Source organism: Ochlerotatus camptorhynchus, unplaced genomic scaffold, assembly GCF_037179485.1.
Source record: "Ochlerotatus camptorhynchus isolate MF236.1 unplaced genomic scaffold, CSIRO-AGI_Acam_v1.1 ptg000111l, whole genome shotgun sequence".
NCBI lineage: Eukaryota > Metazoa > Arthropoda > Insecta > Diptera > Culicidae > Ochlerotatus > Ochlerotatus camptorhynchus.
The window spans coordinates 2,815,594-2,832,336 of NW_027040601.1; the positions used below are offsets into that span (position 1 = coordinate 2,815,594).

A 16,743-nucleotide genomic window follows, 5' to 3' on the forward strand; every position below is an offset into this window, starting at 1 on the left:
TCTAAAACCCTTTTGACGGTCCACCGGGACACTCCCACGGCGATTGAAGTGTCTTTTTGCGACATGTGCGCGTGGGACAAATCACGAATACGCTGCCACTTCGTCATGGTGCAACTGTCAAACTAAGTAAATCTTTTTTTTATGCACAGCCTACTACGGTATGAGCTATAGGTTACGTGCATGCAAAGAAAACCAAGGCATTGTATGCACAGGTGAAACGGGAACCTTATTTGTACGATGGTGCAAACATTATCACGCATACGTTATCTAAATAACACGGTAAAACAATTCTAACCAGTTTCTTTCCCTTCTCTCATTGCAGACAGCATTCGCTGCTCAGCAGAATGGTGCTGGGGCCACCTCCAGCCCGAAGATCGGCGGCAAATCGATCGAAAAAATCTACCAGAAAAAGTCCCAACTGGAGCATATCCTGTTGCGTCCCGATACCTACATCGGTTCGATCGAACATCTCAAGGAGACTATGTGGATCTACGACGCCGAGGCCGGCAAGATGATCCAACGGGAGATCAACTTCGTGCCGGGTTTGTACAAGATTTTCGATGAAATCTTGGTCAATGCGGCCGACAACAAGCAACGTGATGCGAAGATGACTACAATCAAGATTGACATCAACCAGGAAACGAACACGATTTCGATCTGGAACAACGGCCAAGGCATTCCGGTGGTTATGCACAAGGAGGAGAAAATGTTCGTCCCAACGATGATCTTCGGACACCTGTTGACTTCGTCCAACTACAACGACGAAGAGGAGAAGGTCACCGGCGGTAGGAACGGTTACGGTGCCAAGCTGTGTAACATTTTCAGTACCAAGTTCACGGTCGAAACGGCCAACAAGCAGTACAAGAAGTGCTTCAAGCAAATCTGGGCTGACAACATGGCGAAGTCGTCGGAGCCCAAGATCAAGGAGGATTACTCCGGGGATGACTTTACCAAGATCACTTTCTCTCCGGACTTGAAGAAATTCAAGATGGAAAAACTGGACGATGACATCGTTGGGTTGATGTCGCGACGTGCATTCGACGTGGCTGCTTCGACAAGAGGCGTCTCGGTCTTTTTGAACGGCAAGAAGCTGCCGATCAAGAACTTCAAGGACTACATCGATCTGTACATCAAGGATCAACAGGATGACATCGGATCACCGGTCAAGGTCACTTACGAGAACGCCAACGAACGGTGGGAAGTGGCTGTAACGCTTTCCGATCGTGGATTCCAGCAGGTTTCGTTCGTAAATTCCATCGCTACGACGAAGGGCGGTCGTCACGTTGACTACGTAACGGATATGATTGTAAAACAGCTGATTGAAGTGCTGAAGAAGAAGAACAAGGGCGGTATTAATATTAAACCATTCCAAGTCAAGAATCACATGTGGGTTTTCCTCAACTGTTTGATTGTGAATCCGACTTTCGATTCACAAACTAAGGAGAACATGACACTACAGTCGAAGAGCTTCGGTTCGAAATGTACCCTGTCGGAAAAGTTCATCGGAGGAGTCGCCAAGAGTGGTATCGTCGAATCGGTGCTGCAGTGGGCCAAGTTCAAGGCTCAAACCGAACTGAACAAGGCGTCCGGTTCGAAGAAGTCAAAGGTTAAGAACGTCCCTAAGCTGGAAGATGCCAACGATGCCGGTACGAAGAATTCGTTGAACTGTACACTGATTCTCACGGAGGGAGACTCAGCCAAGACGTTGGCCGTGTCCGGCTTGGGTGTTGTCGGTCGTGATACCTACGGCGTATTTCCGCTGCGTGGTAAACTGCTGAACGTACGAGAGGCTACCCACAAGCAAATTCTAGAAAATGCCGAAATCAACAATCTAATAAAGATTATCGGTTTGCAGTACAAGGCAAAGTACCTTAACACGGAGGATTTGAAGAAGCTTCGCTACGGCAAAGTCATGATCATGACTGATCAAGATCAGGATGGTTCTCACATCAAAGGGTTGCTGATCAACTTTATCCATACCAACTGGCCGGAACTGCTGCGATTGCCTTTCTTGGAAGAATTTATCACGCCCATCGTGAAGGCAACGAAGAAGAATGGGGCCGAGCATTCCTTCTTTTCGTTGCCGGAATTTGAAGAATGGAAAACCGATACACCGAATGCCCACACCTATAACATTAAGTACTATAAGGGTTTGGGTACTTCGACTTCCAAGGAGGCAAAGGAGTACTTCCAGAATATGGAACGTCACCGAATCCTGTTCACGTACGATAACACCCAAGACGACGACGCCATCACCATGGCCTTTTCAAAGAAGTGCATCGAGCAGCGTAAGGAATGGCTCACGGCCCATATGGAGGAGAATCGTCATCGCAAGCTGGTTGGCCTTCCCGAGAGATACCTCTACACCAAGACGACCAAGGCCATCACCTACAAGGAATTCATTAACCTCGAGCTGGTCCTGTTCTCCAACTCCGATAATGTACGTTCAATTCCGTGTATGCTGGACGGTCTCAAGCCTGGTCAGCGTAAGGTCATGTTCACCTGCTTCAAGCGTAACGATAAGCGCGAGGTCAAGGTTGCTCAATTGGCTGGTTCTGTTGCCGAAATGTCCGCTTACCATCATGGTGAACAATCGCTTTGCGGTACCATCGTTAACTTGGCGCAGAATTATGTCGGTAGCAACAACATCAATCTGCTAGTACCGGGTGGTCAGTTCGGTACCCGTCTGTCCGGTGGCAAGGACAGTGCCAGTCCTCGTTACATCTTCACAATGATGTCCCCGTTGACGCGGATGATCTTCAACCCCTTGGATGATCCACTGCTGGAATACCAGTACGAGGACAACCAGAAAATCGAACCGCTCTGGTATCTACCGATTATCCCGATGGCGCTGGTCAACGGATCGGAGGGTATTGGCACCGGTTGGTCGACCAAGATTCCGAACCATAACCCGCGGGATATCATTTCCAATCTGCGACGTATGCTGAATGGTGAGGAGCCGAAGATCATGCACCCGTGGTACAAGAATTTCCGCGGTCAGATCGAACCCGTCGGTCATCAGAAGTATCTGTCTGTCGGAAATGTGTCAGTGCTGGAAAATCAAAAGATCGAAATTTCCGAACTTCCGATTGGCACCTGGACTCAGAATTATAAGGAGAACATACTGGAACCGCTGTATAACGGGTCGGACAAACAGAAACCAATTATCGCCGATTACAAGGAGTACAACACGGATACGACCGTACGGTTTGTGGTTTCATTCTTGCCAGGTGAGTTTGATCGAATCTACCGGGAGGAAGGTGGCTTCCACAGGGTGTTCAAATTGACTAGCTCGATCTGGCTGAGCACCATGAACGCTTTCGACGATAAGAATTACCTGAAACGGTTTGAAACTGCCAACGATATATTCCACGAGTACTACAAGCTGCGTTTGGAATACTATGGCAAGCGTAAGGCCTATCTGGAAGGTATGATGCAAGCCGAGGCGGATCGTTTGACCGATCAAGCGCGCTTCATTATGGAGAAGTGCGATCGCACGGTTGTGGTTGAAAACAAGAAACGAAAGGTCATGATCGACGAACTGATCAAGCGCGGTTATCGGCCAGACCCGGTTAAGGAATGGAAGCGTAAGATTTCACAGGATGAAGAAGAAGAACCGGAAGAGGCCCAGGAAGAGGAGGAAGGTGAAGATGTGAAACCAGGCAAATCCTCTAAGAAGCTTATTGATCCGGAGAAGGCGTTCCAGAACCTGACTGACGTGAAGAAGTTCGACTATCTGCTCGGAATGTCGATGTGGATGCTGACGGAGGAACGCAAGAACGAACTGCTTAAGCAACGTGATATGAAATTGGCTGAGCTGAATGTCCTTCAAGCTAAGACATTGGAAGTGCTCTGGATAGACGATTTGGATGCGCTGAGCAAGAAAATGGACGAAGTCGAAGAAAAGGAACGCCTGGATGCTCTTTCCACGGAGAAGAAGTTGAAGAGCGGTGGACCGGCCAAGGGTGGTCGAGGTGGCGTTAAGTCCTTTGCCAAGAGGTCCGCCATCGATGATACGAAACCGAGCGATATGGGCGAAGAGGTCAAGTTCCTGGTTACCGAAGAAGTGCTCAAGAAACATGAAAAGCTGCCAGTGGGTCAACGCGTGAAGAAAGAGAAGCATGAACCGGGTGAAGGTGGCGAAGAAATTGATGAGTTTGATGCTTTGATCGAGGGCAAGAAACCCAAGGTGAAGAAGGAACCCAAGGAGCCGAAAGAACCCAAGCCCAAAAAAGAGAAGAAGGAGAAGAAGGAAAAGGACGGTATGAAGCAGCCCAAACTAAACTTTGGAGCCAAGGGAGCCGGTAAAGGAAGGGTAAGTTCGATAAGAATCTAGTTTCACTACCGGAAAAATATAAACAAACCATTTATACGATCACAGAAAAAGAAGGGAAACTCAGACGACGATGACTTCAATTCAGATGCCAGCGCCGAGGACTTTGGAGTGAAAGTCATTGTACCAACTCGTCAGAAGACCGAGAGGAGAGCCGCATCAAAGGTAAATACATAAGATTTTTAGAAATAAGCATGGTTTGTTAATTTCAGCATGTTAATACAATTGCAGAAAATCAACTATTCGTTTGTCGACGAAGACGAGGAGGAGGATAAGAACTTTGACAGATCGGATGATGAGCTGTTTGACAACAATCCAGAAACACGGGTCAATGAAAGTCGAACGGCAAAGGTCGTGATTGATGACGAAAGCGACATCGATGAGGCTGACAACGATGTGGTCGCGCTGGACGATATTATTACTTCTCCGGAGGTGATACCGAAGAAGGCAGCCCCGAAGAGGAAACTTGGCCCGGCAGTCGCGAAGGCACCGACCGCCAAGCGTGGTCGCAAGAAGCCTAGTGAAGGAAGCAGCGAAGAGGAAAAGCCCAAGAAGGTAAACTGTCTTCGCAATTCCAGCACTTTCAAACGTAGCTTATAACCCACCCTCATTTGCAGAAGTCCAAGAAGATCACCCAAGACAGTGAATCCGAGCCGGAAAGCGAACCCGCCGCCGACGATGATGGTGATTCGGACTTTGAGTAAGCAAACGGAAGCTCCTCGCCAGGATGCCAGGACAAAATCCTATCCCGTTGGGACCTTCTCGTGGAAGGTCTCTCTCTATTGGTCGTGTGCAGTTCGGTCTGTGTTGGACCGAATCCATTTTTTCGTGTAGTATTTAAGAACACAGAGAACCGTTTTCCATTCTAACCGTTGCAAAGAAAACTGAAAAAAAAACCATTAACCATCAGTCACACACAAAATATCGTGGAGATGATATGATTTCATCGAATTTTTAACCATCTTCTTTCGTTTCAATTGGACCTGAACAAGAGCAACCAGCTTCTTTTTAATGACAGTATGATAGACGTAGCTTACATAGAAAGATCAACTAAATAACCAGAAACCTGTAGAGTGTAGACTTTTTTTTATTTTTTGCACCCGTTCGTTTGCGTTAAGATATCTTATTTAGACACTCATTCTTTGTACAACTTTTGCGTTTTGGATGGAAGCTTTTCCAATAGATGAGTGTTGTGTGGACGGATCAGCGCGAGTGGATCGTAAGAAGGAAGATATTTTTTTTTGTATGTACAAGTATTGGAATTTGTATGAAGTATATAAGGCAAAATGGAAACCGGATGGGAGGAGTTCCAAGCACCCCCCTAAAAGCGAAAACCAAAACGAAATTAAGTGAATATCTTTCTTACGTGTATGTGAGGTTCTCATGTATGTATTGTACCTTTGGCTGCGTTTATTCACCATTACAATGTATTTTCATTACTGACTGTAATAAGAGCTGTAGATATTACCATGGAACACTCAGCAATCGTTGATTATATTTCATATCACATCCCTTTTCGTCGAATCTTGTGAAGGTGATTCCACCTTAGAGTCTACGTGTCGTAACCAAGACTTTTGTTCTTATCTGAAGAAATATGTGACCAGAGATTTTACGCCTCAGAAATCCTAACGATCTTGGCTGAGAATTAACCCCAGATGGTTGTACGACATTCTTGTTTTTGTTCGAACCATACTAAACATTATGGTTCGAACGGGAATATGCGTGATTGTCAATTATTGGATCAAAAGTAATAGAATAATTCAGTAGTAGTAATTAAGTAGAAGAGCCTAATCTCATGATGTAGGCCTGCACGGGAGACCAAGACAGAGATCCGAAGTGATGGTACCGTAAACCGCCATAATTCTACGCAGTTAAGAAAAACTTAATTCCAACTATTACCAATAAATTATTTCTACCAAAACGCAATGTTGTTAAGTAGGGTATACGTCCCTAACCTCGGTCTAATATGCAGCCATCGATTACGTTTTTAATCATAACTCATCAATGAATTTACCTGCAAACGATATTCTACTGCTAAATGGTATGCTTAGATATGCTTATCATGTCGTTTGCTATCAGAAACCACGAAAAGTTGAAAAACTTACTTTTTTTAAGACAATAACTCACGAGGGAAATGTATGTAATATGGGTCTATTGTCCCCAAATTGGGTCTATTTATGGATGCAACTTCGTCCTATCTTGTTTGATCCTCAAAAAAACGCTCTTGGTAACGTTTTCTGATGTATTTTTTTTTATCACTATCACTGTTAACTTAATGCTCTTCATTCCTCATAACATTTCTTAGAGAAAATTTTACGAAAACTACATTAAATCACTCAATTTAAAAATTAAAAATTAAAAATTTCGCTTATCGTCTTTTGACCGCAGAATATCTAAATCAGAACATTGTGATGTTCATTATACAGGTTTGGCAGAAAAAATCTCCCTTCCTGTTCGTTCCTTATCATCCAAATGCAAAACAACATTGTTGACGTTACTCTTATTGCTATATGCTGTCAAATGAATTTCATGGGCCATAGTTAGGAACATAGAAAAGAAATGTGTCCCTAAAGTTGGGTCCATGTTTTACTTGTGAAAACGTTGTTAAACAATTAAAATAAACATAAAATATTCAAACAGCAACTGTAAGTTTTACGTCTAGTGTGTATTATCAGGTAATTCCAATCAATAAATGCCATAATCAGGCCATTTGATGATCGTCAGTCAACCTTCCCATCTTAACCTTATAAGTCATGGCGGCTAAAAACTCCGAACATTGTGATATTCTCAACCAGTTTTATTACTTACGAGAGCTGAAAATGTATTGAAATGTTGTGATATAAATTGATTTGTGTGTGGTACACATTTATCAACCATCAGTGATCAATATTTTCCTTATTTTTTGTGTAATATTCCTTAATTAATTATTTATTTGCGTGATAGGCCGAATGAAAGGACTAGACCCACATTACATACCGTAATCCTAGTACCGTAAAATGGGGCGAATAGAAACACTTCCAACACATTTTAAGGTGTATAAAAATACGTTAGGTTCTAAAATCAATTCAATTGCTCTAAAGTATGGGTACCAGCCTCCTCTATTGTTCCTATTGCAGGGCTGGTAGCGAGTCACTTCACTTTTTTCAAGCCAGTCACTAAAAAGTCTATTTTTTTAAGGCCAAGTCACTAAAGTCACTATTTCTTATAATCAGTCACTATTTTCAACTTTTTTAGCGTGAATTTATTTCTAGATTGATCATTCTTTGCTCTGGGCGTTAAATCCTCTTTTTCTATTTACAGGGTGTCTATACATTTTTCTAAATAAAATTATCTGACTTTTCCAGGTTTTTTTTTTTAATTTTTAAATCCGTTAAAAATATTCTTTTTTTTTGTAGATCAAAAACAACAGCAAGTGACAGCAATTTACCCAAACGTTTTAAAGAAACAGCTTTACAATCAAATCAATTGAATGTTGAAGTTTATCACTTACTTAATTTCTCACTTAATAAAGTTATAAAAAACTTTTCCAATTTGAGTAATTCCAAGATCTAAAATTATTCAATATCTTGAAGTTTCGTATTCCATGGACAAGTTCAAGATATTGAAAATTTTCAAAGTGCCAGAATCAAGGAAAAAAAAATAAATGATTTATTTCAAGTTCGTAGGAACTTTGGCGAAGTAATGAGTAATGAAAAGCAATGATGAGAATTTCAGTGAAGATCCATAAACAAACTGTGGGAACATAAGGGAAGTTAATACGCTGAAAATATGGGGAACTTTTAGCATCCGAAAATTTTCGGGAACTTTTATGAAGTTCCTAGAATTTCAGAGAACTTCACAGGTGTCAAGGGAACTTGAGAATAATAGAAAACATGAGGGGTATTGTACAATTTTTTAAGAAGTTCTAACTACCTCAGAAAAGCTAGATCTAGAGATTTTTTTGGGGAATTTCAGACCTTAAGAGCAGTTTCCGTAGCTTTAGTCCAGACTTTCGGAGCAGTTTAAATATCTATAATCGTAAATTTAGAAAAATTCAGGATAGTTCCATGATGTGCTGTTGCGAGAATTTCAGGGTAGTTCAGAGTCCTTCAGAGAATTTATGAAAACTTTAGAAATATTTCAGAAACTTCACAGAAGTCCAGAGAATTTCAGGGAAATTTAAAGGTTTTTACGGGAATTCAATTTATTTCCGAGCAGCAGAACCGAGAACTTTAATAGAATTGAAAGTTTTAGGGAAGCTTCGAGAACATCAAGACAGATTATAGAATCAAAGGGCAGTTCAAAAAATTTCAAGGAAATTGTAGAAACCTTAAAGAAGTTGCGAGAAGCTCAGGGAATTATGAATATATATCAAACAAATTGCCGGATTATTAAACAAATAAAGAGAACTTCAGGTAACCACTGATAAGTTCAGGGAAAATTAGGGACCGTTTATAATGGTTATAATACTTAAGGGAAATTGTCGAAACTTCAAGGCAAATAATTGAATTTCAGTAAAGTTGCGGGTTCTTAAAAATACTGAAAATTCAGGGCAGTCTAGAGAACTTTAAGGAAGTTCAATAATCGTTTGGGCAGTTTAAATACCACCAGGAAAGTCTAGACTTTTGAAGAAGTTTTAAATAAGTGTCGATAATTTAAGGGAAGTGAACTTCAAAAAAATCTTGAAACAACAATGAAAATCATAGAACTATATTAATTATTTGGTTCTAATTCCATAAAAAATTGCGGTAGCACAAAAGTTCCAGAAATTTAGAAAAACTTCGAAAACTTCACAGAAGGACAGTGGTCTTCACAAACATTTCGAGAACTTTATAGAAATCTATGGAGCTTAAGGAAAGATCCACGAACTTCAGGATGTTTTATGAACATTGGGGAGGCCAGTTCCTTTAGTTTCAGAAAATTAGTGGGAAGTTTAAAGAAGTTCCCAGATTTTCAGATAACTTCAGAGACGTTAAAAAGTTAATTAAGGTCTTCGCATATGTTCAGAAGCTCACTGAAGCTTAAACATTTTTAGGGCGGTTCAATTAAATTCAGCGCAATACAACAAGATTCATGAGAACTGCTAAAACTTTAGAGAAGTTTCGAGAATTTAAGAAAAGAACAAAGAACCTCCGAGCAGTTCCGTTAACATTGAAGAAGTCAGCGAATTGTTAAACGTTTAGAGGAGATCCATGATCATTGAAAAAATTGGGAAACTTTAGGAAGTCCTAAAAAGTTCAGGGAAGTTTAAGAATTTGATGAGAAGTATTGTGAGTCTCAGGCTTGTTTCTCAAACTACAAAAGAACTTCAAGGCATTTTCATTAACTTCAGGAAAAAATTGGGAACTTTCAAGTAGTTCTGAAAACCTCATATTCTACGGAGATTTCCATTGAAATATTCCTCAAAATTTTGGTGAAGCTTCCTCCGACTTCAATTTTCTTTTAGTTTTCCTTGGAATTCTCCACAATAAGAAACCCTTTCGAAGGATTCTCCAAATATTCATTGAATTCATTTCAGATTTCCTTTTCAATTTCACTCCTTCCCTTGGAATTCTACTCACATTGAAAGTCTCCTAAGAATTCATTGGCATTTCTTTTTTTTTTCCTTTGGTTTGTTTTTTTCCGTCGATCTTGTTTTCCGTGCTGAGCACCAATGCTACCGACGTGCCAGGAAGGCAGCTCCCACACCTGGACCCTACCTATCGACCCATCAACTCATGAACCGGGGACCAACGGCTTTACTTCCCATCCGAAGGAAGGCGTGATCACAGATGTTATGCCTCAGAACATCCCGGCGGCGCCGACTGGGATTGAACCCAGGCCTGCTGGGGTGAGAGGTAATCACGCTTACCACTACACCACCGGCGCCGTTAGCCCAGCTATTGCTTTTGTTGAAATACAACGGCTTAATCCATACTTTATTGTAATTGTTCAGTGTATAGGCTGTGCCAATCGCTAAGTTGGCTTATCTAGGGTCTAATCCCCTAGTCTATACACCTACTGTCCTTCCCGTTGCACTCGTCAGCACGTGCAATACTATAGACACACATGGGTGGTCGTATCCGGGTCCTTCCCTGGGTAGGCTGGTGTCCGTCCAGGTTCTGCTACATTATCTTATCTCAATGCATGGTAATGATACTTTACAACTCACCTTTTGATTATTTTTTTTTTTTTTTTTTTTTTTTCCTTCGGTTTGTTTTTTTCGTCGATCTTGTTTTCCGTGCTGAGCACCAATGCTACCGACGTGCCAGGAAGGCAGCTCCCACACCTGGACCCTACCTATCGACCCATCAACTCATGAACCGGAGACCAACGGCTTTACTTCCCATCCGAAGGAAGGCGTGATCAGAGATGTTATGCCTCACAACATCCCGGCGGCGCCGACTGGGATTGAACCCAGGCCTGCTGGGGTGAGAGGTAATCACGCTTACCACTACACCACCGGCGCCGTTTTCCTTTTGATTATAATGTCGATAATGCTGAAACTATATGAAGGTTAGTGACCAATATTAGGTGTGTGCTGCGATGGAGAAGTAATTAATCATTTTGTTCGACGATTTTCCACAGAGATGGCGCTGTTCTGCTGGTAGGAAGTGATAAAAATCCCCATATAGAAATTGAGAGAAGTGGGAATAATTCGCTTTCGGTGCATATTCAGATAAAAAAAAGTGAACAACAACCTAAATAAATTAGTCAGGGACTCTGTCTTTCAGTTTTTTTTCCCGGAAATTATTGTTTAACAAGCTTCAATTAAATAAAAATGATTTTTCGCCATACAGTTTTACCAACTTTACTACCAGTTCCCAGAGAGCCAAAAAATTCAAATTTGAGAGAGAAAGTTTGCTCTCACGACCTGAATCTCTCAACATGCCATGTATTTTGTTGACACTCGATTTGAGATTTCCCTTTCACAGATTACAAAATAGAGTACCTGACACTACAAAACATGTCTGGTACCTCTATATATGCATTTGCTTTAACATTTGAAGTCCCTCCTTTTTTACATATTCTGCGCAAAAGGTACTTTATGCCCCACCCCATACATAAAAATCGGAGGAAATTCTGTGAGGCGTGAGCTATTTTGTGTGCAGAATGTGTAAAAAAGAAGGGACTTCGAATAATAACCTAAATGCATATATAGAGGTACCAGACATGTTTTGCACTGCAGTGTCCTCTGTGAACAATTGTAGGAAAACAGATTGTGTGTAGTTTCCGATAGATGTCACCGCAAACAACAGCAGTGACATCTGATGGAACATGAATGCAGAAGCTTGACAAAATGATTAATTGAAGGAAATGAGGTTCTGATAGGTAATTCTAAAATAGGTAAATCATGCAAGCACACACCTTTTACAATTCTTATCCTACTTACGGTTTCCTGCTCGTACGACTTTTTCCTAGATACCAGTTCCGTCCAGTATAAATTGGCTGTGTCCTACTGCCGTGATCCTTTCTGACAGCTTACTCTTTCCGATGCATGTCTTATTTTCTTTTCTTGCTCATGCTTTCTCGCTATTTTTCCTTCTATTGAACATCTGGCCGTGTTCTTCGGCCGTGTTTGTTCTCATGCAGGTAATATTGGTACATGAGAGGAAGAAAGAAATAGAACAAGTTAAGTCCCAACAGCTCTACTTTCAATTACCATAGAGCTGATTGGGAGCAATATCGAACATTTATGGAATATAACCTCGATCCAAACATTCCTTTGCAAACCAAAGATGAAATTAATTATGCTCTTGAATCTCTGACTACTTCTATAGTTGAAGCAAGAGCTGCCTCAGTACCAAAATGCGATTCAATTATAATAGACGACGATCTTCAGCTCTTGATCCGTCTTAAAAATGTCCGTAGGAGACAATATCAAAGAACACGCGATCCTGCCATGAACGTTATCTGGCGGGATTTGCAAAAACAAATTAAAAAGCGATTCTCTGAACTTTTGAAAATAATGTTTCTAAATTAGACCCGAGTTCCAAACCCTTTTGGAAACTCACAAAAAAATTGAAAAAACCTCAAAAGCCTATTGCAGCGCTTAAAGAAGGTGGTAAAACCATAGAGGTAACTCTAAGACCACTGGGTCCCGAAGAAAATCATTATTATTTTTGGCTCACTCAGTACCAGAACAACGGTCCCAAGCAGTCCCAAGCTATTTCACTCACCCCTGCATGTTCTGCATGAATCCACACACCCCTGATGTTATCTGTCAAACTTTCATAGCGAATCAAAATAAACATAGTGTAGTAATAGAATTTCAACTAGAATAGGGTACGTTAATCGTTTGCTTGGGACCAATAGGCTACTAAAGTGGTGAGCCAATTTAAAATCGTTAGTTTCGTATTGATTGTTGGTAAAACTTTGATCACAAATTTGGAAAAAGCTCAGAAACTTGCTAAGCAATTCGAGAGTTCCCATAATTTCAGTTTGGGTCTTACTAGTCCTATTGAGAATCAGGTTGCTCGGGATTATCTGAATATTTTCTCTCGGGAAAATATTTTTGATGATTCCTGGTCCAAATCAGTGGACGAAGTAAGGTCTATAACTAAAAAATTTCATAATATGAAAGCTCCAGGTGATGATGAAATTTTCTATATCCTCATCAAAAAACTCCGAGAGGGTTCCCTTTTACCTTCTTGGTAAAATTATTTAACAGATGTTTCCATTTGGCATACTTTCCTGATAAATGGAAAAATGCAAAAGTTGTTCCAATTTTGAAGCCGGATAAAAATCCAGCTGAAGCTTCTAGCTACCGCCCAATAAGTTTGCTTTCTTCAATAAGTAAACTTTTCGAAAAGATAATTTTGAATAGAATGATGCTTCACATCAATACGAACTCAATTTTTGCAGATGAGCAGTTTGGATTTCGCCATGGGCATTCAACTACTCATCAACTCTTAAGAGTTACCAATTTAATTCGTTCAAACAAATCTGAAGGCCACTCAACTGGAGTTGGAGTTGGAGAAAAAGCATTCGACAGTGTTTGGCATGAAGGTTTGATTGCTAAATTGAAAAAGTTATCAAAATTATTTAACTGACAGAACTGTGCACTGAATCAAATCGACATGTACCGTTTATTGGATCCATCTTATAACATAGCAATGTCAGCAGATTTATTCATTCTATGTGATGATTGATAGATTCCATTGGATTATCACTTAAAAACTATGACTGCGATATGGAATGATTTCTATCGTAATTTCACATACTTAGTACTTGAAATACTTTGCTTCGAACGTGGTTAGCGATGGGTAAGAAGTATATGAATATTGTCTGATATATTTCATGGTGAAAAACTGTTGATATGTCAAGGGTGGGAACAGACATCTAGAAACTAATGGAAAATCATATAAGTTTGCACTATGAGAAAATCCAGTAAAATATACCTGTTTTCATGATGAATATTGGTCACTAAAATATATATCTTAAAAGATAATGATGTATATTTTATTGGAGTTGCTTTTAATGATTTTTGACGTTTGTTGATATGTCGCGTGTAAACAGACATGTAGAAACTATTGGACTGTCATTTAACTTTGCAGTATAGGAAAACATGTATATCTCATTGGAATAGCTTCCTTTGATTTTTGAGGTTTAAAGATTGTAAACAGATCTATCCCAATCATTTAATAGTCATATAGATTTGCCTTTTAAGAAATCCAACAGCAAACGTTTGTTTTTGCATGTTTTTCTGGGCTGAATATCGCTCCCAATAAAATACATCTTACATGATTGTTCTTTATAAAATATTGAAACAATTTTCAACGATGTTATCGTACACTCATTAAAATGATTAGTTGAACTAAATACTACTAACAACAATGATACTGTATTGAATAATCTTTGTTTGTTATTGTTTCATAAGAAAAGGGGTTCCGGAAAAGAATGTATTGAGATTGAAAAAAAAAATGATTCTACTGCAATATTTACTTTGCTATGATTCTAATTGTAAGCCTTCTACACGGCTAATTCAGATTCCAGCCCTAGTACTCGAACTTCATGAACCAGTTACATCAACTTATATAATTTAGTCGTTGATTTATTGCACACAGGTGCATTAAGAAAGATTTCAACAAACCACACCACCGAAACGGAACATAAATTTGTCAGTGCTATTTGTCTTCACTCTAGCAAAACGAGCATAACGTTGCACTGCATTCCATGTCGGGAGAGCTGTTCTTACTTCATGCTATTTGAACGAGCTCAATCTTGAAGTCAGCCGTGGTCCAGTGGAATCGAGCGCAGACACCGAAAGCATCACACCTCAACAGTCCTTGATCGAATCCCAAATCAGCTACAATAAAAAAAGGCACAACTGTGAAAGCTCCCACTGCCTGTTTATTTTTCGATTTATTTTTAGAAATCGATTAAATATATGTGTCAAAAGAAGAAGTAAATTTCATGTGATTTTCACACAAACTTTACTTCGATTGATTTATGACACATATATTATATTGTGGTGAAAAGTATAGCTTATGCTTATGGGTTTCAAATCCATTTCAGTTAATTATTATAATTTGATCGATTTTCATTTATCATACGACGATCATATAAAAGTTACCAAATTATCAGCATTGTAAATGTATCAGATATTCATATAGAATTTACCTGACACATTTTCAATCATATCATTTTCAATGGATTATCTTATAGCGCAAATTTATAAGATTTCCACATAACAGGAATATGTCATATTGGTTCAGTGTGCAGGTAAATTATCAAAATTCCAAATCCAATCGACTACCTGCACTGAACCAATTTGACATATTCCTGTTATGTGGAAGTCTAATAATTTTGCGCTATAAGATAATCCATTGAAAATGATATGATTGAAAATGAGTCAGGTAAATTCAATATGAATATCTGATACATTGACAATGCTGATAATTTGAAAACTTTTATATGATCGCCATATGATAAATGAAAATCGGTCAAATTATAATAATTAACTGAAATGGATTTGAAACCCATAAGCATAAGCTTTACTTATAGTAATATAATATATGTGTCATAAATTAATCGAAGTAAAGTTTATGTGAAAATCACATGAAATTTACTTATTCTTTTGACACATATATTTAATAGATTTCTAAAAATAAATCGAAAAATAAACACCAGGCAGTGGGAGCTTTCACAGTTGTGTTTTTTTATTGTAGCTGATTTGGGATTCGATCCAGAACTGTTGAGCTGTGATGCTTTTCGTGTCTGCGCTCGATTCCATTGAGCCACGGCTGACTTCAATATTGAGCTCGTTCAATTAGCATGAAGTAATAACCGAGGGGGGCGACACATCTAAATCTCAAGTTAAGATGCTCAACAAATCTCACACTAGCGAATCAATCTTCGAAAAATCTTCTTTCATTTGTCGCATCTACTTGCATCGAGCATCATCTTTTTACAGGAAATCTTCAGAATCGTCATCAATCTTCTTTCTATCAACTCAGCGTGCGCGCAGCTAGCCACAGCAAAACACAATCTTTTCTGCATCGTAGATAGAGTCGTCCCCCTCGGTAATAACAGCTCTCCCAACATGGAATATAGAGCAACGTTATGCTCGTTTTGCTAGAGTGAAGAAAAATAGCACTGACCAATATATGCTCCGTTTCAGTGGTGTCGTGTATTCAAATCATTATTAATGCTCCTGTGTGCAATAAAACAACGACTACATTATATGAGTTCATGGAACTGGTTCATGAAGTTCGAGTACTAGTGCTGGAATCTGAATTAGCCGTGTAGAAGGCTTACAATTAGAATCTTAGCAAATAAATATTGCAGTAGAATCATTTTTTTTTTCAATCTCAAAACATTCTTTTCCGGAACCCTTTATCTTATGAAACAATAACAAACAATGATTATTTATTACAGTATCATTGTTGTAAGCAATATTTAGTTCGACTAATCATTCTAATGAGTGTACGATAACATAGTTGAAAATTGTTTCAATAATTTATAAAGAACAATTATGTAAGATGTATTTTATTGGGAGCGATGTTCATCCCAGAAAAACATACCAAAACAAATGTTTGCTGTTGGATTTCTTAAAAGGCAAATCTATATGACTATTTAATGATTGGGATAGATCTTTTTACAATATTCAAACCTCAAAAATCAAAGGAAGCTATTCCAATGAGATATACATATTTTCCTATACTGCAAAGTTAAATGACAGTCCAATAGTTTCTACATGTCTATTTACACGCGACATATCAACAAACGTCAAAAATCGTTAAAAGCAACTCCAATAAAATATACATGATTATCTTATATCATATATCTTTTAGTGAGCAATATTCATCATGTAAACAGGTACATTTTACTCGATTTGCTCATATTGCAAACTTATATGATTTTCCATTAGTTTCTAGATGCCTGTTCCCACCCATGACATATCAACAGTTTTTCACCATGAAATATATCAGACAATATTCATATACATC

General features: G+C 39.3%; 1 protein-coding gene across 1 annotated transcript in view; it reads left to right on the forward strand.

The window, feature by feature from the left end:
* Positions 1 to 5,808, forward strand: part of Top2 (topoisomerase 2) — a 90,041-nt gene extending 84,233 nt beyond the window's left edge. Inside the window, exons 3-6 of the mRNA XM_065219771.1 lie at positions 323 to 4,315; positions 4,382 to 4,498; positions 4,565 to 4,888; positions 4,951 to 5,808. Of these exons, the coding sequence (XP_065075843.1) occupies positions 323 to 4,315; positions 4,382 to 4,498; positions 4,565 to 4,888; positions 4,951 to 5,037 (4,521 nt within the window). The 3' untranslated portion in view covers positions 5,038 to 5,808. The remainder of the gene's footprint in view (positions 1 to 322; positions 4,316 to 4,381; positions 4,499 to 4,564; positions 4,889 to 4,950) is intronic.
* The last annotated feature ends 10,935 nt before the right edge of the window (positions 5,809 to 16,743 follow it).